Raw genomic sequence first — 27,345 nt, 5'->3', positions numbered from 1 at the left:
ATTATTGACTATTTGCAGGTACCATATCTGCGAATGACTGGCTATTTGCAGGTACTATATCTGCGACAGGCACAAAGCCTTCTGCGCATGCGCATCCGATTATAATTTCTTATATTTAATGTATGCTAGACTTGTTTAATCAATCGTTCATTATAGATGAGGCAAATAAATTTCGCACGTTATTATAATAGATTTATATAATTTAGCTAGTTCACAGCTTGTATTTGTATGTAGGTATTATTCGTTGTATATGATAATAATTTTCTAACAATTAATAATATTAAATAATTTGGATTATATTCTACGTCACTTTACGAGTTCGAACTAAATTTTAAGAGGTTTAAAACAAAATTTTAACAGTAAACACGCTGACAGTGACAGTTCACGCGCATGCGCAGAAGGCTTTGCGCCCGTTGCAGATATAGTACCTGCAAATAGCCAATAATTTGCAGATATAGTACCTGCAAATAGCCACAACCATTTAAATTATGTAGAAATATTACCACTATGTTCCGTCAATATTATCTTGTTCATTGCAAATTGAAGGCTCATCTATCATATTTTTCCCTCCGATTTAAAACTACTTGATTGTGTTTCATTATTTTCATCATCATTATTTGGCAATGGATCGGTTTCACTATACTCGTCCTCCCAAACTAAATCATTCAGTAAAACCTTCTCAACTTTAGTATTGAAACATTCTGTAGAACTCGGTGTGGCATTTTTATTACTTTGTATACAGGTCTTTTTGAAATCGGTGATTGTATGTATGGGGTAGTCCATCATATTTTTCCACCTTCAAGAGAAATGGTATAGAAATATAAAAATGTGGTATGATTTCATTGAAATATATATAAGTAAATATGAAATATGTCAAGCAACTAACCTTTAGCTGACAGGAGTTCCTTATACATTCAATAACCTCTGATTTTTTATAGATATCAACTGAAGATTCGAATGGAATAAAATGTAAGCAAAGTCGACACTCCATCGTGAATTATCAGGTGGAAAGTGATTACCAGAGATGCAGTTCTGCTTTATGAGTTTATAGTTTAAATTCAGTTCTACTTTATAAATTTTTGACAGCTGTCACATGCAGCAGATGTGTGTGCTACTAAATATTGCCACCAGTTGCCTTAATAATAAATAAGAATATGTATATCATATTTTTGAATTGACAAGGCATATTTCATTGATTCACATGACAGAAGGATCGATAACTTCAAAAAGAATTATAGAAAAATCTTAATTCTTATTTGTAGTAGACATCTCATCTATGTATATATGTATAAACATTATTCAATTCAATTGCAATAGCATAGCATAGATTCAATAGACTAATTTCATTGATGAAACGGTTCCTAAAATTGGTTAAATATCTTTCCTACCTAATATGTCACCACTATTTGAAATTGATTAATGTACAATAAAATTTATGTACAATTCATAGATGTCTCGTTAATTTGCGAGTTTTTCAGTGTCTCGTAATTCAGCGATTTATATAATAAAAAAAAATGCTGCAATGTTTTTAATTGGCTAGGAAGGCGCATTGGGGTTACCTGTAAGGCCTTCCTGGTTTATATGTAAAAAATAAATAAATAAATAAATAAAAACAGTAAATGTAATGGAAAGAATTGTTTTATTTTAAAACTTAAGTGAATATTACATGTAGAAATAAGTATTTATTATGAAATTATGAATATTTTATAAATATGATAATAATTCGTCACCAACACACATTATACCTATCTGGTAAAAAATTAAACCTATCTATTATAAATTTGGATATTGTCACATATGAAAAGTACGTAGTATCTAAGCATATACAAACATTTTTAATTTTTAAATTAAAATGCAAACATTGTGCTTTTTCAATAACCGTTTCTTGGTTTCAAACCCGTCCAAACACCATTTTTAGGAATTATACTAAGCGAATTGTTATCGATTTTTATGGGGTTTTGTGTTTTAGCGGTCATCACAAGATCGAATTTGGACAATAATCGAAAAATGATACTCTTAGTTATCATTAAAGCATATCGGGATCCTGCAATTTTAAATTAAACACTGTCAATAACGTTAATCATACGCTATTAATAATTTTACAATATATAATATTTACCAATGCAATTCCGAGGACCAACGCCAAATGGAAGAAATGAAAGCGGGTTAATATTCGTTTTATTTTCAGTGGAAAACCTTTCAGGATCGAATTTTTCCGGATCAGGATAATACTGAGGATCGCGATGAATCGCATATATCGGAACTAAAATTGCTTCTCCTGCTCGAATCTAAGATTAAATACACTTTAAAATTCAATATTGAACACATAATATTATAAAGAATTAAAAGCTTATATTATTCATACAGTAAATTCTTCATTTGTAGAATTGTTAGGAGGGGGAAGTTTGAATGCTCGAATGCATTTCCTATCTGTACCAGGAACTGGTGGCCACTTTCTTAATGCTTCTGCAATTATATAAAGAAATTTAATTTATAGTTAAATTTTTTTTAGAAATTTATGCTTTCTTTGAATTCCAAATTCGTTAATTAATTTTCATTTTTGGAATTCCTTCGTAGTATGTTTCTTAAAGATGGGTCCGATTTAAAATCGCTGCATCTGCGCAACCACGAACCGACTGATGAATGAAATTGTAACCACTTGAAAAGATAAAGCATTGAGTTTCAAATGATTACCGCTAGATGCCTCTCTCAGGGGTCTGGGTCACTGCAAGAAAAGTGACTTATGTACTTGATGGAAAGTCGAAAGCATAGATATAGAATACCATAGATACGCCCTTACGTTCTAAGCCGATCACCCTGTTGGACCATGAACACACAAAAAAAGTACAGATCATGCACACTCTCTCTCTCAGTAGCTAGTTAGCTTCTAAGTAGGAAGGTCGATTGACATTTTTCGAAAATGACAACGTGTTCAGTGAAATTGTGTTACAATTACTCAAGAAAACATAAAAAGGCGGATAGCATCACATATCATATGTAAGAATTAATATATAATGTCTTCAATTATAGTAGTATTTTAACATTAATGAAATATCGTCGCGATTCTATGCACTGATGGAACAGCGGTCGACAACCTCTGCCACAGGTATCTTGTTGGCACTGAAGGAAATTCAGAAATCGACTTTAAGTTTAAAACTACAAACAATGAACTAAATATTAAAGTGTCAGCTTTAAAATTGATCCTTGTGGTAGTTACTAATATTTAAATATTTTAATAGTTAATGATGGTTTTATTATACTAACATACATTTGTAGTTTAATATAGTGACATACATTTGTAGTTTAATATAGTGTGTATAGCTAAATATTATTTTCTTAATATGGCTTTATTAGTTTGGTTTACTGTCACGCGGAGTGTCTGGCATATCTAGGTTATTCTACATCTATGGCCGAAACATGGAAAAAATAAAATCGATTCGTTGATTCTTCGTTAAGGTAAATTGGGGTTATACATATATCTCTTTCATCTCAATATAACCCTGGCACATGGTAAAGATCTTTAAAATCTCTATCCCCGACCTACGCTAACGACGAGTCGGCGAATTGATTTTAATTTTTTCCATTTTTCGACTTTCCATCAAGTCACTTTCCTTGCAGTGATGGCCACCGGTCTCTCAGGGAACAAACAGCCGCTAGCCTCAGTTATTCATAAAATCATAAGATGACGACCTCGTAACATAGAAAACAAACACAGTTAAGAACTGAACCGTCACATTGGTACCTGGATGTTCGACAAAGCTTGCAATACCGATGATTTTGACCCACCCTTATCATTTTACATTACCTTATGGTAAAAATGGTGCTAGGACGAAACGTCCAGCGACACAATGTCCATAAAAAAACTGTTTATTTTTACAGAATCTTAAATGTACAAAAATCATGTTATAAAATAATTATATATGTACATATAAAGGGCGGCAAAAATAGTTTTTTGCCCAGGAAGGCGAAAAAGCTGTATCGGAGCTTGGGTACCTGTGCATAATACTTACCACAAACTACCATATCCATATACTTCATTTGCATTAAATTGCTATAATCTAATGCGTCTCCTTTTTCAGCAATCAATTCATCAATCTCAATTTGCAGCCTTTTCTGAACATCTGGATTGACAGTGAGCTCGTGAATTGCAAAGCTGAGCAATGTTTTAGTAGTTTCATATCCAGCGATGAAGAATATAACTGCTTGAGCCACAATATCATTTTCAGTCCAGTCTACAAATTTAATACACGGGTATTATATTAAATGTAAAAATATAAAAACGCATGTTGTGTCGAGTTCTGGGTAAATTATTGAAATTGTTCTGTTAAAATTATCACCAACTCCTCTTATTGGTTTGTTTTCCAATAGCCGATTCCACAACGGTTGCAAATCCTGCATCATTTCCTTCATTGTGTGAAACGTCATATTTCAAAGAACCTTTCCGAGCTTCCATTAGCATTTGAATCATATCAGGTCTATTAATTCCATTTTTTTCCCTATATTTCATTGTACCCAAAACTAAATTGCGAAAAAAGTCACTCAATTTCTTTGGAAGAAACTGAACTCCACTTATCTGAAAATATACAATGTTGTTTTTGTCAGAAACTGGATGGTGAAATAATAACATATATGTATGTTTAAGATTTTCATTACTCTAATTAAAAATGGGAACGAAAAGTAAACGACTAATTTTAATTGTTGAATTCCGCTCAGGTCAAATGTCTTTATTCCCATATTGTAAAATTCGTTATGTCTCTCATTCAATGAATCGACTGTAACTCCAAAAACAGTCGATGCAATTACATCATTCGTATATCTTGATAAAACATCCCCCATTTCAACTTCGATGAGACCCCTATCTTTAAATAATTTATATCGTTAGTTATATTGTAGTTATACACATATTTATTACAAATTTATGTAAAATACCTTTGTTCTCAGGTTCATTCATTTTGCCCGAATAGAAATCAACTATCTGTTTTCCAGTTTCATCGACTAATGCCATCATATTTCTCAATTTAGAACTGGTGAATGTTGGACTCAGTGTAGCTCGCATGTCTTTCCATTCGTTACCTGTCCAATGATAGAATTTATTTTCATTATTATTTTAAATTAATGAATTTTGAATATCTCTGGCCAAAAGTGTGTAAATATTTTTTAATAATATATATGTTACAGATGAATTGTATCTTCCAGTTGTAATATATTCTGACTAATTTGAATATATTCCATCTAACCTGGTACCAATTACCGCTATAGTTGAAGCGGGTCTACCCCACGGGATCGAATGTGAAATGCACGAAAAACCAAATATCGGAAGGCAAAATCGAAAATCGAAAGATCTTAAGTCGACAGATCAAAAAAAAAAGGGTGCATGGTAAACGGTACATACTCACTTAATTTGCGCGAGCAGGATACAACATGAACAAGAGGAACAGGGTTTTCCTCCCATATTCTGCGCGCCCACATTAATACGGGAGGAAAAGCCTGTTCCTCTTGTTCCTGTTCTATCCTGCTCGCGCAAATTAAGTGAGTATGTACCGTTTACCATGCACCCTTTTTTTGATCTTTCGACTTAAGATCTTTCGATTTTCGATCTTTGCCTTCCGATATTTGGTTTTTCGTGCATTTCACATTCGATCCCGTGAGGTGCACCCAGTTGAATTGTATTTTCAGTTGTAATATATTTAGACTAGTTGGAATATATTCCGTTTAACCCACGTGAGTTGATTCATATGGCGAATTATATTGCAACTGGTCCAAATAACTGAAAATACAGTTCAACTCTAAATTGGTACCAGGTAAGATTTCGTGAAAACGAAAAAGAGGTTAAATTTTCGTGTAAAACGTCACTCGACTAGTAAATTGAGTTGGAAAGTTACATTTTTATTTTGAACACATTCTTAGAGTTATCGTAATACGGGAATTATTACCTTAGTTCGTAATATCTAGCAAATATTAACTAAGTATTGAATTCTAAAGCATTCGTAAAAAAATCAGAACTGTCAAAACTCAACTATTACATACATATATTACAATTGGCGGAAATTGTTGAAAGTGTAGTGTGCTTACATATAATTTACTAGTTGAATTGTATTCGAATATGAATGACCTAAAACGCTAGTTGGAATATATTACAACTGAAAACATATAAAAATATGAAACGGAATACGTTGGTGAGAATTATGAAAAGGGTTGATCGTTGATATCGCGGCGAGAGGGAAGAGATTGAAGTGACAATGGGTCCGTTACGTTGCTAAAAGAATGGACGAAATTTGAAAAAAATAAGGGCTGGAATGGTACGTGTGAAAGGAAGGTCGCAAGGAAGATGGGTGGATGAAATTAGAAAAAAATTCGGATGTGACCAACCCATGACTTTATCTATGTATTTGAGGAATATAAAGTCACAAAACACATATTCGATACACATGTTGGTTATGGGAGCGTTTTCGACTCAAATTGAGCGCAAATGTAGGGAAACTTGCAAAAGACAAAAGCTCTACTTCCGGTTGTCGCATTTTTTTTTACTTAAAATTGTTAGTACATAAAGAATACAAATATAAATTTTCAGCTTGATACGTTCAGGGGTGTGGACAGAATAGTGGCCACAATATTGTTGACCTTTCTAAGAGGAAAAATCCCACTTCCGGTTTATTAAATTTAGTGATTTTTTTTCTTTTCATCACATTGATACAAGAATTATACTTGAATTTTTTCGTGAAGAGCACATATGTTTAAAGGGTCGAAAAAAATAGTGGAAGAAAAGTCGAACAAGAGTAAACTGCCACTTCCGGTTGCCGGATACTTGTATAAATAACTTTTTATTAAGCTTAAACTTCTAGATATGAAATTTTAGTTCGATAAACCAAAAGTACTACTTTCGTTTAGGAAATAATATTTAAAAAATATTAGGGTCTAAAATTTATAATTTCTATTATATGTCATTTTTTTTTAATCCGATTCAATTAGCCGTTTGGGAGATAATTGTATTCAAAAACTTAAAAAAAGGGGACACCTATAAGGGGAGGTAACATTTCTGGTCAACTTAAAATTTTGAAAAAAATTTACGTCGTGTTGATAAGAATTTTAGTAACCGATACTAAGTTTCAGTTTGATAGGACTAACGGTGTTTAAAAAATTCCCAAAATACACACACACACACACGCACAAATTTTTTCTTAATCATGAAAAATCAGTGATCGATTCTGAGTTCGAATTAGTCAAAATCTGAAGTTCGAATTTTCGCATGATCACAAAACTTCATCTATTGTTAAGTAAAAATGTACATATGGGGTGAGATGGGGTTACCTGACAACTCGTTCACAGATTTTCCGTATACCGATGATGCGCTCCAGGCATTACGTATACGGCCATCTCTTTCTCATCCCGTCTGTTCACCACGATCTCGTTTACTCTGCCATTACGTATGCAGCCATCTCTTTCACAGACCGTCTGTTATCGGTGATAAAATGGTCTGTGAAAGAGATGGCTGCATACGTAATGGCAGAGTAAACGAGATCATGGTGAACAGACGGGGTGAGAAAGAGATGGCCGTATACGTAATGCCTGGAGCGCATCATCGGTTTACGGAAAATCTGTGAACGAGTTGTCGTGTCACCGTGAGATGGATGAGAGTTGCACAAAACAGAGACGAATGGAAGCGTGTCGGAGAGGTCTTTGTCCAGCAGTAGATAGTGAATGGTTGTAAATGACGATGATGATATAAAAATATCTTCTAAATTCTAAACTCGATGATCTGCTCTAAAGCATTGATAGATTTTGAAGGTTTGAGTAATTTTCACTAACTCATGTAAATTTGATGTAACTGTTTTAAGCAGAGATCGGCGGTCGAGTTTCCACCATAAAATATCACCTCTCCATTGTCCAAGAAAGCAGGAGAGAAAAAAAAAGTAATGATTGACAATATAAATTGACAATTTTTTTTGCCGTCGAGCTTATTTTAAGTTAGTAGTTAAGAACCAGTGGTTCTAAATTGTAGAAGTTAAAAAAATATTACCTGTAATAAACAATAAATTTCTTCCTATTATGGGATCGAAGTTATCATCAATATGTGCGGCGTGACTTGCAAAATTATCGAAATTCTTAATAGTCGTCTGTTTTATGACTTCCAAATCTTTTAACATAATAACACTTTTATTGACTGTCATAAATCCTACATACCTGCGTAATTGGTGTCATATTATTACTCGAAATGTTAAAATTTAATAAGTGATTCATAGACGCAGCGATCTTTCGGGCAATAAATTGTGCAATTTAATAAGTACTAGCTAGTTTCCAAGGCTTCCTATCGCGGGATCCTGGAAACCTGGATCTCGAAATCCCGGTGCTTTCTGGAACCGTGAATCCCGGTGCTGAAACTAGTCTGAATACCGGAATTACGGTGTTGAAAGAATTTTTTTTTAAAAATGTGTTGGATGGATGCTTTTCGCACAAAAAATGGTTAACTATTGTCAACTATTGAACACTAACCGGTCTATTGAAAAGCATCCATCCAACGCCGATCTCTACTCATAATATAAAAATGTCTGAGTTGATAAAATTTTGTTAACCAAAGTTTCGTCACCAAAGTTTTGATAAACAAAACTGGTTATCCGACAAAATTTGAATAAATCGCCACGCCTTTAGTATCATACGTACAATAAATATTAAGAATATTATAAATACATACATATAGAATATTATAAGAATATACATAAGTACATATATAAAAGTACAATACATTTATTTATTTATTTAATAGTTTTGGACCATTGTGGCATTACAGGAAGAACCTAATGCGCCACAATGGCCTACATTTGAAAAATATATAAAAACATGATATAAAAACAAGTAAACTGTAAATAAAGGAAAAAAGCAAAAGCAGAAAACATGGTAAAATAAAATTACAAAAAAAGTAACAAAAGGAAAATAATACATCATTCAGAGAGAAAAAAAAAAATAACAAAAGTGTAAAAATTAAAAATAAAATCCATAAATCCCATTCTTTGTTTACACTGATCAAAATTAAAATAGTATATAAAAATGTACAAAAGAGAAAGAAAAAATAAAATAAAATAAAACAAAATATGAATAAAAAATAAAATCACAGCGAGGCCCAAATGGAAGAGAGTAGATTAAGATTCCACTCATTCATCACATTCAAATTAAGAAAGTAATGATGAGCGCAGGTTACCAGATAAATATGTTAAGATAATATCCGACAATCTACGCTCCCCAAGGTGGAAAATATCACATTCAGGGACAGCAGCAACGATTTCATTGAGAAGTCGAATAGCTCTTGGAATAGGAGCCATTCGAAAAAGAACTGTGCGAGCAGCAGGTACAACCATTAAATGATGATGTCTACCACGCACATAATTATTAGGGACATAAAGTCCCAACTGTTCCAGCAACAACGGGCATGACGTATTACCACGCAATAGCTGGAGAACGAAACGAATTAACGAGAAGTTTCTCCGAAGTTCAAGGGAATTATACCCAAGCATGCCCAAAAGGAAAGGAGTAGGATAGAGATATGGGTAGTACCCATACTCTTTCTTATAAAGAAAACGAAGAAATGCTTTTTGCACTTTTTCTATAATAAGAGAGTAGTTTGCTTCGTGCGGATTCCACACAATTGCATTATACTCTAGCTTACTTCTAACAAGCGAGTTGAAAAGCAAGCGAGAAGACAAGGGGTTGGAGAATAATCTAGCATATCTCAAGACAAATCCAAGTCGACGAAAGGAAACGTCAGCGATTGTCTTGATGTGGTTGTGAAAGGTGAATTGAGGATCAAAAGTGATACCCAAGTCGACCATTGATTCCACGCGCTTCAACAATACGGATCCAATGGAATATCCGTGACAATAGAGCGAATTCGCACGTCCATAACTCATAATAGCACATTTACTAGTATTCAGTTCAAGCCCTAAACTGGAACTGAACTCTAAAACAGCGTTAATATCAGCTTGAAGGAGAGAGGCTTGCCTCTCATCCTTAACAGCAAAGAATAGTTTAACGTCGTCAGCAAACAAGAGACATGAAGCATTGCGTAGTACTTTTGGGAGGTTATTAATGACTATTGTAAATAGTAAAGGGCCTAAGGTGGACCCCTGAGTTACACCAGATCGCGTAAAAAATGAAGGAGATTCATAAATACCATATCTAACAAATTGCTTCCTATCACTAAGATAAGAAGCAAAGAGTTTAAGAAGACGTGGAGAAAAGCCCACTTCAGCTAATCTGATCATAAGAGCGTCATTGTTGACAAGATCAAATGCTTTTCGAAAGTCAAAGTAGGCTACATCAACTTGTTGTCCACGGTCAACTTTAGACATGGTATAATATGAAAAGCAGGCAAGATTAGTGGTAGTGGAACGACATGGTGAAAAACCATGCTGCTCATCACACAACAATCTTTTGAACTGCAAAAGAATCAAACGGTGAAGGATATTATCGAAAATTTTGGGAATAGCCGAGATGATAGCAATAGGTCTGTAATTTTCAACCTCATTTTTAGAGCCACTTTTATGAATGGGAATGACTCTAGATAATTTCCATTTTTCAGGATAATTACCAGAATCCAGAATAAGGTTAAAAATAAACTGAAGAGGCTCTAAGAGCGAATTACAGCATGCCTTTAATACGTCAGGGGGCACACCGTCAGGCCCAACAGACCCTTTCAGCTTCAAAATTGCTATCCTAACATCTCCAAGCGAGACCCGCGGAATGTCTATAATAACACCTTCAGTACCAATTTGGGAAGCCAAATTAGCATCAAGGGATGGTGATCTCTGATCAAATACAGAGCTAAAAAAACTAGCAAAAGCTTTAGCGATCTCAGGACCGACACAACTTTTATTATTAAATGAGAACGAATGCTCAAGGCCATGTGAAATATGCTTACTCTTAATAAATCTGAAAAAGTGGTGAGGATTACTAGCGATAGCACTCTCCATCTCTTTGAGATAGAGGGTATAACGCTCACTCACACCACGTTTCACGATCTTCCTAAGAATCCGAAATTTCTCATAGTCACGAAATGATTGGCTACGTTTCCATCTTCTATGAGACAACCATTTTGCACGAACATCAGTTATAAGTTTGGACCCAAACCACGGTGGAAAAACCCGACGATGTAGTTCTAAATTAGGATAACTGATGAACCGAGGAACATAACTGTCAAAAATATTATATAGTGTGTTATACAAAAATTCAACAGCATCACCAGTATTCATGAGGTACATTTGGCGCCAGTCCATAGAACGAACCTCATTATAAACCAATTCAGAATCAACGCGAGCAAAATTCCACCGTGATGAAGGAATCCCAACAGATGAACAAGCTGAAACAGGTCTCACAGAAGACAAAAACAGAAGCTCAATTTGTAATGCATCATGATATAGGTCCTCAGGGATGATCGCAGTTCCTTTTGGGCATAGGATCATCGTTGCTGACACATTGGATTCATTCACCAACATAATATCAAGCTTACTTGGACTAATGGGTGAACCAACCTGTACTAGGTCGCAATAGGAAATAACAAAATTAAATTTATTGCGGACATGAATATTGGCACTAGGCATATTAAAATCACCCATTATTAATAATATGTCACGTTCATTTATGAAATCACGTACATTCATCATATTTGCAAACAATAACTCATATACATCGTCTTTCGCAGCGGGCGGAATGTAAACAACACAAATAAAAACTCTCGCAAATACAAAATCAACTCTCACCCATAAGTCCTCGCCAGAAGGAGTTTCAAAGTTCTTCAACCTGACAGACCGCAACCAGACACGAGAAGCAAATAAAACACCCCCACCACGTCGTTGCTCTCTGTCCCGACGATGCACTGTCCACGAAGAATCAAAGAACTCCGAATTAAAAAATGATGGCGTTAACCATGTTTCAGTTAACGCCACCATATCATCGACAATAGAATAAATCGCCGTATTAAACGCGGCCACCTTGGTCCTGAGACCGCGTACGTTTTGGTAGTAGATTGATATTTTTCGATCTCTCAGTCTGGCGCGTGAGTCTTTTTGGAACAAGAAATGACTGATTTGAAGTCGCAAGACTTGCCAGCGGAGATAAAACGGAAGAAGAAGAAGAAGGCAATACGGTCACTGTAGAATCACGACACTGAGGAACAGATGAAATAGTCGATGATGCGACAGTAGACATAGTTGTATCACCACTCTTAGCATTTGTAGTCGAAAGAGTATTAACAGTTGGTGTCATGCTCCCAGCAGCTCCGGAACAAACATCAGCAAACGTAACGTTTGGAGATACAGCAACCGATGGATTAAGTTGAGAAACAGACGGAGAGGAGGTAGTGTTACTAGTAGTGGAAGTAGAGTTAATATTACTCTTAGTATTATTTCTCCAGTCCCTAAATCTGCCGAAGTGGACCCCAGCAGGCCAAGAATCAGCAGAAAAAAGCAGGCCAGCCACAGAAGCAGGGGCAGAGATCTTAAAAGATCCATAGTCTCCACGTGCTTTTAGTGATAACACCTCTATGTCATCCACGCCTCCACAGATGGCTCGAACATGAGTTCGTACAGCATCGCAGGAAGTATCCAAGGAGAGCTTCCATACATGAATGTGGATGAGTCTTCTAGCTGCAGTGATACTACTGGAAACAGCCGTCCCAACTTCAAAATTCCGCCGACGTAGTGGTAGTTGCTTATTCGATGGTGTGGCAGCCAAAAGTCCGTATACAGACTTTCCACCGTCCCGAGACAGGGATAAGCGGCGCATATTGACTCTAGGTGCAGAGGGGACAAAAGGAGGATTGGTAGCACCATCAGATTTGCGTCCCTTCCTCTTCCTCTTCTTCTGACTGGAGCCACCGTTCACCGTAGCTGCATTAGCAACAGGGGAAACAGAAAGATGAGGGACATCGCCTCTTGAGGCTGAACTTTGAAGTAACAACTCCAAAGCAGCAAATCTCTTTTCGATACGGTTTATCGCATCGAAAAAAAGATCGCGCCACATGCGACAACAATCGCCCATCACGTAAATGCAACAATACGTATATCGTTCGCAGTACAACGGCGTACACCTTTAGATACGAAATACAATGTTGATACGGACGCTGCGATGTACCAAGAGCTCCTCCTAGCTCCTTGTTGTTATTCCTGGCTTCTATTAGTGGTTCTAAAGTGTAGAGACAGCTGGCGTTAGTAATAACCGAGAGCGCGCACAAACACGTCCACTCACTATAGCCCGGCCGCGAATACATATATAATATTATAAGAAAGATGACTCACTTTTCATTTGGAAAAGCATTGTATACTTTAAAAATGACATCCATTAAATGCTCTTTGCCTATAAGCTGCTCAAACATATTTCCCACAATCGGAAAATCAAATGGAATATTTTTTATTCCTCTTCGTTTAAAATAACCACTTTCCCAATATCCGTATGCAGAAAATATAACAACGAAGCCTATCGCCAATAGAAACGCGTCCCACCAATTGAAAGCCATTTCTTAAAATTTAAAACTATTTAGAATCAAGACTTTAATCTAGTAACCGTGGCGTGACGTTCGCAAAGATTTTATTTATCAACTAACAGAAAATTTTATAAAATGCAAACAAAAACCCCCATCCACTCAACAAACTGCCCTGACCATACATAAAATTAACTTGTTCTTAGGGTGACCATACGTTTCGTTTTGGCCGGTACAGTTCCGTGTTTTACGCGCTTTGCATTCGTCCGGTCGTTTTCGTAAAATTGTTTGATTTGTCCCGTTTTGTACGCCCAGTGATGCACAGAAGAATTTTATAATACATATATAAGAGAATCCTTCTTTTAAAAAATTGAGTGGTTACAGTTTAGAATAGTGTATCCAATGAATTAGTAACTTCTAGTAACTTAAACTTTTTTTAAAATAAACTTGACGATTTCCTTAAAATAAATGGGTTTTTATAGTTCTTCCTTTTTTTTTAATATTGTTGCGTAGGGGTGGGTGGAGGATCCAAGTAAAAGGCCAAAGTCGTTTCACAGCATTTATTGGTGATTCGGGAGATACACGCACCGCCAGTGCTCCGTACAGAATCCCTTGATATGGTATGGAATACCCCCTTATAAAAGACAGGTCGCTCAGGGTATCTTCCTCCACACGTTTGTTTACCTATTGTTATAGTCACGTACCAGATATGTATTCCCACGACACTCAGTCCCATGCTATCGCTGTCACTTCTGAGAAGGGACCGGGTGCCGTTACTAATTCGGTGGTCATTGTTTAGCCAATTTAGCCTACTTGCACTTAGCCTGGTGATAATCCTCGAAAACCAATTATGACAGCGGCTCCTTTTAGCATACGCTACAATATTTTCTGTTGTTTGTTTTATTTTCATATATTTTGAGTGGTTTGAATATTTTCTCTTCGGTATTATTCTTTGTTGATTTTTTAAAAAATTTTTATTGTTTTTATTTAATGTCATTATCTTATTAAATATTTATATTTCTGTACTATCCAATCCAATACAATATATTTATTGAATATCCAATCAATATACAATATATTTTTTTTACAGGTTTTCCACCTCAAATTCAATATTTTCCACTTAAGGAATATGCGTTCTGAAAAAAATTATACTACTTTTTAAAAGAAAAAAAAAAAACAAGATAAAATATTAAATATAATATTGTAGAGTTCAAAGATATAGGGAGGATTGCGGGACAGATAATCAAAGACGATGTTGGTCCATCAATGTACGTTTATTGTACATTAAGTATACACACATGCGCGTACGCACCTACCGGTAGCCGTCCGGCTAGCGGCTCGACTACTCACTGTCAGTTGGTGTCACACTTCTGCCAACTCACAAACAGTGTACACTCATGTGTACCACTGTTTGTACATAACTCCTCAACATTACTCATTACATAATTCACTCACACACATAAAATCCCACAATATTTTTTATAGTTGTTTTATTTGTTAATTTCACACGTTTCAGAAAAAAATCAAATTCAGAAAAAATCGCCTACGGCGCTTGGACATCGAATATTATATTAAATTTTGTATCTTGTTTGTACTCTCCTCGGTTGTTCGCCCTACTTATACTAGAAAAATTTACATCAAAAACAACTTACCGAATAGTAATGTACATATGTATGTATGTGTGATTAAAAAACAACTATAATTTATTATTTATGTAATGGTCCGTACGCACCAAACCAACGACGATTTTGGGCCAACTTTTAAAACCAGTAGCGTACAAAATATCGAAATAAAAATTAAATAAAAAAATTGAAATTAAATATCAAAATTAAGCTAACGAGCGAGATTGAGCTAAAATTAGATCATCGTTGATGTTTTGAATTACAACAATGTTTTGAATTACGACAAAACGCATTACAACCAGAGAAATATTATAATTACGAGCGAAAAAAACCTTGTTATTGTTTCTTATAAGTCGTCACGATACACTACTGTGTTTCCCCCTTCGGAAATATTTAACCAACGAAGATTTTGGGCCAACTTTTAAAACCAGTAGCGTACAAAATATCGAAATAAAAATGAAATAAAAAAAATTTAAATTGAATATCAAAATTAAGCTAACGAGCGAGATTGAGCTAAAATTAGATCATCGTTGATGTTTTGAATTACAACAATGTTTTGAATTACGACGATATTTTTTTTATTTTTTATTTATTTATTTAACATATTAGCCACAGTGACATTACAGAGATCTCCAACGCGTCGCTGTGGCCGGTCATTCAGTAATAATAACATGATAACAGTAATAATAACTTATAATAATAACAATATTAACACAACATCATTAAAATCATAAAATCATAAAAAAAAGAAAAAACATAGATAAAGTAATAACAATCATTAATATTTATAATAGGCAAAATCAACCACTGGCATTCCTCAACAACCACTCAACCAGATTAGTATATTTTATATTGAAGAGGTCAATTTCACCAGAAATCCTGTTAAGCAGATATATCGCTCTAGATATAGGAGCCGTTGACAACATATTTGTGCGAGCCACAGGAGGAACAAACAAATCACGATTTCTCAAGTCCCTGAATTTACAAGGTGCATTAAACCTAAATTCCTTTAGAACCTGACGATTGTGTATTATCCCATTCAACAGCTTAAAAAAGTGTCTTCCCAGTAACATATTCCGACGAGACTCCAATGAGTTGAAGCCTAACGCCCCTAATAGGAATGCACTAGGATATAGCCAAGGATAATAACCACACTGTTTCAAATAAAGATATCTGAGAAACCGTTTTTGGATTCTCTCAATCTTCAATGAATGAGTTATATGGGTAGGATTCCATATAATAGAAGAAAATTCTAGAATACTACGTACTAAAGATTCATAAAGAATTTTAAGCACCAACGTACTCTGGAAAGGTTTGCTAACTCTTAGTAAGAATCCCAGCATTTTTGTTGCACGCAAACAAATATTGTCTATGTGTCGTTTAAATTGAAAATTATTCGAGAACAAGACCCCCAAATCACAATATTCATCTACAAACTTTAATTCAACACCACTTAGGCGATATGGATAAATCAAGCGATTTGAAGATCTTGTCACATTGAGAACACAGCATTTTTGAATGCTAAAAAATAATTTATTATCGACAGACCAACTTGACAGCGCATCTAAGTCCAATTGGAGAAGGGCTGCGTCACTATGAGACTTAACTGTCTTAAAAAGCTTAAGGTCATCGGCGAATAAAAGATAGTCTGAATACTTAATTATTTTTGAGATGTCATTAATGTAAATTAAAAAGAATCATGCACAGAGTCGTCAAGCCAGGTTTCCGTTAGTACCAGGATGTCAGCACATTGAATAGCCGAGTTAGAACCTAATTCATCCAGTTTAGATTTAAGGCCTCGTACATTTTGATAGAAAATGCTTATATTATGCATTACAACCAGAGAAATATTATAATTACGAGCGAAAAAAACCTTGTTATTGTTTCTTATAAGTCGTCACGATACACCAATGTGTTTCGCCGTCGATGAAATATTTAACAAAAAAAATGTCGGTGATTTGTCAAAGGGTTTTTTTTTCTTTCGTCGAAATAAAATTAATAATCACACATTATCCGATAAATTTTACCTCTGAGATGGATTTAATTATTTGATTTATTTCGACGAGAGAAACAATTGAAGACATTATCCGATAAAATTTACCTCTGAAATGATTTAATTAATTGATTTATTACGACGAGAGAAACAATTGAAGACAAAAAAATTTCCTTTGATAAAACCGACAACGTCTCGGGTTGAAGAGATCGAAGACGTCACCCATACTTACACATAATATATGCTCAGTAGCTGCGCATTACGGGGAAGTAAAAATAATAATTCTTTGATTTTTTTTTCGATCTTAGTGCGCATCTACGTAAGTCAAAGCATCTTCGACAAACAAAAGTCGAGGATTATCTGTATGTGATTGTTGATGATCTAATTTTAGGTCAATCTCGAAAATTTATTTAAATTGGGCATGTTCTGTTTTAACTTTCAATATTTTATTTTAATTTTAATATATTGATTATGATTTTATTTTGATATTTGAATTTAATTTTAATATAATAATAATATTTTTAATTTTGATATTTAATTTCAATTTTTAAATTTAATTTTTATTTCGATATTTTGTACGCTACTGGTTTAATCCTGCTGTTTAATTCGTTGGACCAAATTCGTCGTTGGTTTGGTCCGTACGCAGCATAATACACACGCCACGATTTGAATAGTATTAGCGGAACTTTTTAGGCCATTATTTTTTAATAGTCATGTTTGTCATCAGCAAATGGTGAAATTAAATTGATATTATTTTTGTAGCTCTTGATTTTTAGCAAAAAAATAACCTGTTCTACCGAATGACCTTGGTAAAATTTCAAAATAGCGTTCCATTTTTTACATACATATGTACCTCTTACATACATATGTACCGCTCAATTAAAAAGTAAACAGCTTAGTTCGCAGCAATATGGAGTTAGGCTTCAGTCATATGGTCTCCTTATTACCAAACTGATATATGTAGATCGTTTAGTGATTTAGACAATTCAGAAGCGTTTTCTGCGTCATTTATCCCATAAGACTGGTCTTGTACGATTGTTACCAACTTATATATAATGACAAACTCTCTTATTTTAAGATCGAAAGTTTTTCTCACCGCAGAAAGGTTTCTGATTTGTTGCTTTATACAAGATAGTTAATGGTGTCCTTGACACATACTTTTTGAATGAAATTAATTTTAACGTTAATGCCCGATTCAACAGATGTACAAATCTTTTCTATCCACCAATTTGTCATAACATCACATAATTTAATAGTGCAATTGCACGGATATGCCGTCATTATGATGGTATGGATGATTGCCCCGACTTTTTTGCTGACTCTTTCAGTACTTAGTTAGGGTTGAGGTGAAGAAGCAACTCTGTGGTTGATTTGCTTCTTTGCCTTCATTGTCATTCATTATTTATTATTTTTAATATGTTTTTGTATTTTGTATTTTATTGTTTTCTGTATATTATATTACCATGTGGTGCTCACTGTACTTGGAATATAATATTTTCATTTATATTTATAGCTTTTTTGTCTCACTGTACTGATTTATTTTATATTTTATTCTGTATGTGTGCCAATTTAAATAATTAAAAAATAAAAATAAATTAAAATGGCACTACAAAAAATTTAAATTCAAACTTACAATTAAAAAGATAACTGGAATGATTTATAAAACTATCCTTATTCAGTTTCCTTAATGTACTAAAAAAATAATTACAAAATAGCAGATAATCAGAAAAATACAAAAATCTTATAAACCATGAAGCAGAGATAAAATCCAAAATTACCAAAATGGAAGTGAGACGAAGGCCTCTAGTATGCATTTGAAATCAGCATCTGAATATAAACAATAAATGATTTTATAAAATTTTTGTTTTATTTGACATTAGACGATAATATAAAAGTCACTTGAGAATGACGGCCTCTGTCTAGGTTTACACCTTAATTTTGATAATTGGCAAGACATCTGCATGAGTGATATGTTAAAAGAAAGGGCAATAAACAGGCATGTTTTTAAATAGGTTATATCACTCAAAAAAAATTGCTATTTTTTTAAATACAAAAAATATTAGATTTTTCCTACTTGACAAACTTTTGACAACTTATGGTGCCTCTATTATTTTTTTCTGTTGATATGCATAGATGGTTTTTTTTATTTAATTGAATAAACATTATAAAAACAAAAAAAATAATAACTGACTAACATTCCACTTTTAACTTGGGCAGTATTAGCAATTAACTGTGAGATTTTGGTGTTTTTACTAAAAATCTTTAAAAATGAAATTAAAAAAAAAGCCGTAAGACTTTGGACCGTAAGACTTTGCACTTAGCTACCAAACACCCTATATATTTATTTTTTATAATGCGTATTTTTATATATATACATATGTACTTGAATGAATATTATTTTTATTCTTATCATCACAGTTTTATTTTATTATTATAGCTAAATCATTGGTTTAATATGTAAGTAAGAGTTCACATATTATCATATTAAATTTATAGAAGTAAGTGAAGTGCCATACTTAGAAAAATGCAATAATGAGAGGAATTTTTTTTTTAAACTCAAGTGAATTTTGAAGGTTTAAAAAAGTATTCATTATGAAATTATGAATAAACATATTTATTGTAAAAGACAATTTTATAAATATGGTAATATTTCGTTACACACACATTATAACTGTCTGGTAAAAAAAATTATACCTACATATCTGTTCTAAATTTTGATATTGTCACATGTTTAATAAATTTTTAATACTTTATATCTAAACATATGCAAACATTTTTATTAAATTAAGACGCAAGCATTGTACTTTTTCATTAACCGTTTCTTGGTTTCAAACCAGCCCAAATACCATTTTTAGGAATCAAACTAACTGAATTGCTCTTGATTTCTATGGGGTTTTGAGTTTTAGCGGTCATCACAAGATCAAATTTGGACAATAATCGAAAAATGATACACTTAGTTATCATCAAAGCATATCGAGATCCTGCAATTTCAAATTAGTCACCGTCAATAACGTTAATCATACACTATTAATAATTTTACAGTAGGTATATATTTATATGTACATATATATATATATATATATATATATATATATATATATATATATATATATATATATATATATATATATATATATATATATATATATATATTTACCAATGCAATTTCGAGGACCAACGCCAAATGGAAGAAATGAAAGCGGATTAATATTCGCTTTATTTTCAGTGGAAAACCTTTCAGGATCGAACTTTTCCGGATCAGGATAATATTGAGGATCGTGATGAATCGCATGTATCGGGATTAAAACAACCTCTCCTGCTTGAATCTAAGATTAAATATTCTTATAAATTCAATATTGAACACATAGTATTATATTGATTATTAAAACAATTAAAAACTTATATTATTCATACAGTAAATTCTTTATTTGTTGAATTGTTAGGAGGGGGAAGATTGAATGATCGAATGCATTTTCTATCCGTAGCAGGAGCTGGTGGCCACTTTCTTAATGCTTCTGAAGTTAAAAAAAACGCAATAATAATAATAATATATATTTATATATATATATATATATATATATATATATATATATATATATATATATATATATATATATATATATATATATATATATATATATATATATATCATATTAACGAGAATAATAGAATTTACGAGAAGTTTCTCCAAAGTTCAAGGGAATTATACCCAAGCATGCCCTAAAGGAAAGGAGTAGGATAGAGATATGGGTAGTACCCATACTCTTTCTTATATAGAAAACGAAGAAATGCTTTTTGCACTTTTTCGATAATAAGAGAGTAAGAGAGTAGTTTCTTTCATGCGGATTCCACACAATCGCATTATACTCTAGCTTACTTCTAACGAGAAAAGCAAGTGAGAAGACAAGGGGTTGCAGAATAACCTAGCATATCTGAAGACAAATCCAAGTCGACGAAAGGAAACGTCAACGACTGTCTTGACGTGGTTGTGAAAGGTGAATTGAGGATCAAAAGTGATACCCAAGTCGACCATAGATTCCACACGCTTCGACAACACGGATCCAATGGAATATCCGTACAATAGAGCAAATTCGCACGTTCATAACTGATAATGGCACATTTACTAGTATTCAGTTCAAGCTCTAAACTGGAACTGAACTCTAAAACAGCGTTAATATCCGCTTGAAGGAGAGAGGCTTGCCTCTTATCCTTAACAGCAAAGAATAATTTAACGTCGTTTGCATACAAGAGACATGAAGTATTGAATAACACTTTAGGGAGGTTATTAATAAGTATTGTTACGTACGCCGTGGATTGAGCGAATTGTACTTAGACCAACGGATATCTGTTATCGGTTAACTAAATGCATGCACTTACTTCCAAAGATTATATCTGGACTCTAAGTGCATTTAGGCTAAACAATGACCGTTATTAGTTATTTCTCAGAATCGCCACGGGAAGACCCAATGTCTTGGAAATACATATCCGAATACGTGACTATACAACAGGTAAACAGATTAGGCGTCCTGAGAGATCTACCCTTTATAAGGCGGTACGTAGGCGATATAATTCATTCTGGACTGAGCGGTGACAGTGCGTGTAACTCCTGAATCATCAATAAATGCTGTGAAACGACTGTTGGCCTTTATTTGGATCCTCCACCCACCCCTACGCAACAGTATTGTAAATAGTAAGGGACCTAAAGTGAATCCCTGAGTTACACCAGATCGCGTAAAAAACGAAGGAGATTCAAAAATACCATATCTAACAAATTGCTTCCTATCACTAAGATAAGAAGCAGAGTTTAAGAAGTCGTGGAGAAAAGCCCGCTTCAGCTAAACTGATCCAAAGGGCGTCATTATTGACAAGATCAAAGGCTTTACGAAAGTCAATGTAGGCTACATCAACTTGTTGACCACCGTCAACTTTAGACATGGTATAATTTGAAAATCAGGCAAGATTGGTAGTTGTCGAATGACATGCTGAAAATATATGTTGCTCATCACACAACAATCTTTTGAACTGCATAAAAATCAAATGGTGAAGGATATTATCAAAAATTTTGGGACTAGCCGAGATGATAGCAATATTTCTATGATTTCAACCTCATTTTTAGAGCCACTTTTATGAATAGGAATGACTAGATAATTTCCACTTATCAGGATAATTACCAGAACCAAGAATAAGGTTAAAAATAAACTGAAGTGGTTCTAAGAGCGAATTACACCATGCCTTTAATACGTCAGGGGGCACACCATTAGGCCCAACAGACCCCTTCAGTTTCAAGATCGCCATCCTAACATATCCGATAAAATTATTATTACTACCACCCGTTTCAATTTCCTGGCCACGACGTCTAGGGGCGACGTGGGCGACTGATTTCTGTTTAATATTCCCAGGCAGAGAAAAAACAAGATTATGTATTGGGATGATGAGTACATAATACCTACCACAAACTACCATATCCATATACTTCATTTTAATTAAATCGCTATAATCGAATGCGTCTCCATTTTCGGCAATCAATTCATCAATCTCAATTTGCAGCCTTTTCTGAACATCTGGATTGACAGTGAGCTCGTGAATTGCAAAGCTGAGCAATGTTTTAGTAGTTTCATATCCAGCAATGAAGAATAAAACTGCTTGCGCCAAAATATCATTTTCAGTCCACTCTGCAAAATGAATACAATTGTATTATATCAAATTTAAAATATTAAAAACACACGTTGAGGCAAGTTATGGGTAAATTATTAAATTTGTTCCGTCAGAATTATCACCAACCCCTCTTATTGGTTTGTTTCCCAATAGCCGATTCCACAGCGGTTGCAAATCCTGCATCATTACTTTCATTGTGTGGAACGTCATATTTCAAAGAACCTTTCCGAGCTTCCATTATCATTTGAATCATATCAGGTCTAGTAATTCCATTTTCTTCCCTATATTTCATTGTACCCAATACTAAATTGCGAAAAAAGTCACTGAATTTCTTTTTAAAATACTGAACTCCACTTATCTGAAAATATACAATGTTATTTTTGTCAGAAATGGGATGGTGAATTATTAACACATATTTATGTTTAATATTTTCATTACTCTAATTAAAAATGGGAACGAAAAGTAAACGATCAATTTTAATAGTTGAATTCCGGTCACTTCATATGTCTTCATTCCCATATTGTAAAATTCATTATGTCTCTCATTCAATGAATTGACTGTCACTCCATAAACAGTTGATGCAAGTACATCATTCGTATATCTTGATAAAACGTCCCCCATTTCAACTTCGATGAGACCCCTTTCTTCAAATAATTTATATCGTTAGTTATACACATATTTATTACAAATTTATGTAACATACCTTTGTTGTCAGGTTCATTAATTTTCCCCGAAATGAAATCAACTATCTGTTTTCCAGTTTCATCGACTAATGATATCATATTTCTCAATTTAGAACTTGTAAATGCTGGACTCAGTGTAGCTCGCATGTCTTTCCATTCGTCACCTGTTCAGTGATAAATCTTTATAACATTTTATTATTATTTTTAACTAGTGTTGTGCCCGATGAAATATCATCGTATGGGCGTTGACATATTGTATTGTTATTAAATAATAAAAAAATAAAAGAATTGCTCCATCCCCCGTCCCGTACATCTCGCACGACAGAATCAGCGTTCGTCTGGCAAATCAAACGTCAAACTGGTAGCTAGTAACAAAAATAAAACTTGACGTTTCAGTGAAATCATAACCAGTTGAATTTTCACTGGGTAATCTTAATATCTTAGCAGCCAACACTTATTTAAAGGGTTAGGTTGGGTTAAGTTAGGATTGGTCCTATTCATTTAAAATTAGGTTGATAGGGTCGGTATTTATTTTTGTTACTGGAAACCCATTTGACGTTCGATTTGCCGGGCGAGAACCGAAGATGTCGTGCGAGCTATTTTAGAGAGGGGCATTCTTTTTTTTTGCCGGGCCGATAAATGGTACCCTTTATTTAATGCTAATTTTTTATTATTTTTCGATTCGCATTATTTGTGTCCATGTAAATCGTACATGTTATATAATATTTTCTGATTTAATTAATTATTCTAAAAATAACAACCAAAAATAACAAAGTATTTTTCTAATAGTTCGTATAAGGAATTTGTATAAGGAAAATTCATAAAAAAATATATTGACAAATCAGTATTGTGTATTAATACAACCAGTTATGCATCATAAATAGAATAGACTCACTCGTTCATATATACGAATAAATTAAAACATCTAAATTATTAAAAATACACAAAATAAAAACTTTTTATTACGGCGAGCTTTATATATACTCGTACATATATATTTTATTTTATTTTATTTTTATTTTTATTTTACATATATACCAGGAAGGCCTTACAGGTAAATCCCAATGCGCCTTCCTGGCCAATTACAAATACAAATGCAGCATTTTTTTATTATAAGTCGTTGAATTGCGAGACACTGAAAAAACTCGCAAATTAACGAGACATCTATGAATTGTACATAAATTTTTATTGTACATCCATCAAATTTCAAATAGTGGTGACATAGTAGGTAGGAAGGATTTTTAGCCAATTTTTTTTCCGGGAACCGTTTCAACAATGAAATCAGAGAAAATTGGCAAACTCTGATAGGAAACGATCAACCTGGAGTCACAAATCCAGGTCTGATCAACAGCATACTCTGAAAAATTCATTTTCATTCAGGGATAGAACCCGGCACCTTCTTGACGGTAAGCAGAAGCTTAACGTCCGAGCTATGTATATAAGTGTATCTTCCAGTTGTAATATATTTTGAAAAGTTGGAATATATTTTGACAAGTTGGAATATATTCCATCTAACCTGGTAGCAATTACCGTTGTAGTTGAAGTATATTTTTATTCGTAATATATTTTGACTAGTTCGCATATATTCCGTCTAATTCACGTTAGTCGATTCATATGGCGAATTACAGTCCAATTGGGCAAAATATGTTTTCGTGAGAACGACACTCAACTAGTAAATTGAGTTGGAAAGTCACATTTTTGTTTGGAACACATTCGTAAAGTTATCGAAATACGGTACTCATTGGACATATGTAAAAAAACATATAAAAAAAACTTTTTTTTTCAATTTAATATATTTTTTATTAATAAAAAAAACATTTATTTGTTTACAAAATATAAAAAAAGTAAACAATACACTATCTATTAACTGGAATTATAAAATATCTATTAACTGTAATTATAAAAGTATATATATCTATTAACTGTAATTATAAAAGTAAACTTATTTAAAGTAGCTTCTTAAGAATTCTAAAATATTGAAATGAGAATCCGAAAGCCTATTTCTAGATTTGGTACAAAAATTTCCAGAAATGGAATAAACTCTTTCAGAGAATATTTTACGATTCTTTGTGTATTTGATTTATTATTTCCCTTAATGCAGTCTTGAAAATGTATATTTTCAAAATTTTTTAAAATCCAATTCCCGGGATTCGAGATAAGAATTCCCGGGAATGTTTGTATCGGGAATTCCCGGGTCGACCCGGGTCAGAAACCCTAATTCATGGTCCACGGACCAGTTTTTCGCCGTTTTAGTTGTAGCGTTTTAGCTTTTGAGTAGCACTGCTCTAGAGCATTGATAACTTTTGAAGGTTTGAGGGGCTCTCATCAATTCGTGTGAATTTAATGTAACTGTTTTAAGTTTGTAGTTTAGAACCAGTGGTTTTAAATTGTAAAAGGTTAAAAATATTACCTGTAATGAATAACAAATATCTTCCAAGTATGGGATCGAAGCTGGCATCAATATTTGTGGAATGACTTGGAAAATTTTCGAAATCCTTAATAGTTGCCTTTTTTATGATTTCCAAATCTTTTAACATAATTACACCTCTATTAGCTGCCACAAATCCTACATACCTGCGTAATTAGTGTGATATTATTACACACAATGTTAATATTTAATAAGTTATCCTTAGACGCAGCGATCTTTCGGGTAATAAATTGTGGAATTTAATTGATACTAAGTAGTTTTTCACAGTCTCATAAGTCATAATCAGAGATAAAGTTTTGGATGGATGCTTTTCACACAAAAATTTTTTAACCATTGTCGATTTCTTAGACAAACCATGCGTTTTTGCCCTCTTGTTTGAACACTAATAGGGTGGTCTATTGTTATGAAAAGCATCCATCCAACGCCGATCTCTGCTAATAATATTTAAAAAATGTTAACTAAACTTTGTTAAGTTGGTTAATCAAAGTTTTGTTAAATTGGTTATCCAATAAATTTTGAACAAATTGCTACGTCTTTAGTATCATCGTATGATACAGATTAAGATTTATATTAACTATATATGTATATACATATGTACATGTATACATATACATATGTTCATGTGCATAGATATGTACATGTACTTATGATAAAAATAAAGATGACTCACTTTTCATTTGGAAAAGCATTGTATACTTTATAAATTGCATCCATTAAATGCTCCTTGCCTATAAGATTCTTAAGCACATTTCCCACAATCAGAAAATCAAATGGAAGATTTTTTATTCCTCTTCGTTTATAATAACCACTTTCCCAATATCCGTATGCAGAAAATATAACAACAAAGCATATCGCTAATAGAAAGGCGTCCCACCAATTGAAACCCATTTCTAAAAAAATTAAACTATTTAGAATCAACACTCAAACGTGACGTTTGAAAAGATTTTATTTATCAACTAACAGAAAATTTTATAAAATTGTGACATTATTAAAAATGTATAAAAAATAACTTAGGGTGTCCATACGTTTCGTTTTGGCAGGGACAGTTCCGCTTTTTACTTGCTTTGCATTCGTCCTATCGTTTTGTAAAATTAATTGATTTGTCCCGTTTTGTCCGTCCAAGAATTTTATTGTACACTAGCTGAACCCGGCATGCGTTGAAATGCCACAATAACGCATGCAATTCCCGTTCCCGTTCCCGTTCTCGTTCCCGTTCCCGTTTCCGTTTCCGTTCTCGTTCCCGTTCCCACTTGTCAGAAAAACGCAAGCAGCGAACACATTTTAAATAATTCAATTATTTGTTTATTTCACCCTAACAACGCAGGTTGTGACGCGAAAACATTTGAAATTATTGCGTTGCAATGACACTCAGTCCCGTTTTTTCTGTTTCCGTTCCCATTTTTGGCGATTTTTTTTTTCAGATGAATCTTCCCGGACATGCATACAACAAATCCTGAAAGTTCCATCAGTTGAGTGGTTTAGGAGTCTATACGAGACAG

General features: G+C 33.5%; 1 protein-coding gene across 1 annotated transcript; it reads right to left on the bottom strand.

Moving 5' to 3' along the window:
- Position 1: 1 nt before the first annotated feature.
- LOC143918549 (uncharacterized) lies at positions 2-26,807 on the bottom strand. The gene is made up of 27 exons (XM_077440487.1): positions 26,517-26,807; positions 25,829-25,992; positions 23,439-23,582; positions 23,174-23,379; positions 22,862-23,093; positions 22,531-22,752; positions 20,495-20,595; positions 20,238-20,406; positions 19,897-20,061; positions 18,859-18,907; positions 18,714-18,772; positions 14,054-14,149; positions 13,284-13,503; positions 12,094-13,075; positions 8,491-8,525; positions 8,327-8,383; positions 8,018-8,181; positions 4,930-5,073; positions 4,654-4,859; positions 4,342-4,573; positions 4,011-4,232; positions 2,366-2,466; positions 2,120-2,288; positions 1,880-2,044; positions 923-1,064; positions 585-796; positions 2-60 (listed from the first exon to the last, which is right to left on the bottom strand). Exons 1-27 carry the CDS (start codon positions 26,732-26,734, stop codon positions 2-4), a joined length of 4,935 nt encoding a protein of 1,644 aa, XP_077296613.1. The 5' UTR covers positions 26,735-26,807.
- Positions 26,808-27,345: the final 538 nt, after the last annotated feature.

Source organism: Arctopsyche grandis, chromosome 11, assembly GCF_051622035.1.
Source record: "Arctopsyche grandis isolate Sample6627 chromosome 11, ASM5162203v2, whole genome shotgun sequence".
NCBI lineage: Eukaryota > Metazoa > Arthropoda > Insecta > Trichoptera > Hydropsychidae > Arctopsyche > Arctopsyche grandis.
This window is presented reverse-complemented; position numbering and strand designations above follow the sequence as displayed.

Excerpts from the sequence above, each read along its gene's own strand:
- LOC143918549 (XM_077440487.1), bottom strand. The coding sequence starts at position 26,734 with ATGGGTTTCAATTGGTGGGACGCCTTTCTATTAGCGATATGCTTTGTT. Across the intron at positions 4,233-4,341 it reads AAAACAAACCAATAAGAGGA|ACTGGACTGAAAATGATATT; the intron begins GTTGGTGATAAT and ends TTAAATTTGTAG. Across the intron at positions 797-922 it reads ATATCTATAAAAAATCAGAG|GTGGAAAAATATGATGGACT; the intron begins GTTATTGAATGT and ends TTTCTCTTGAAG.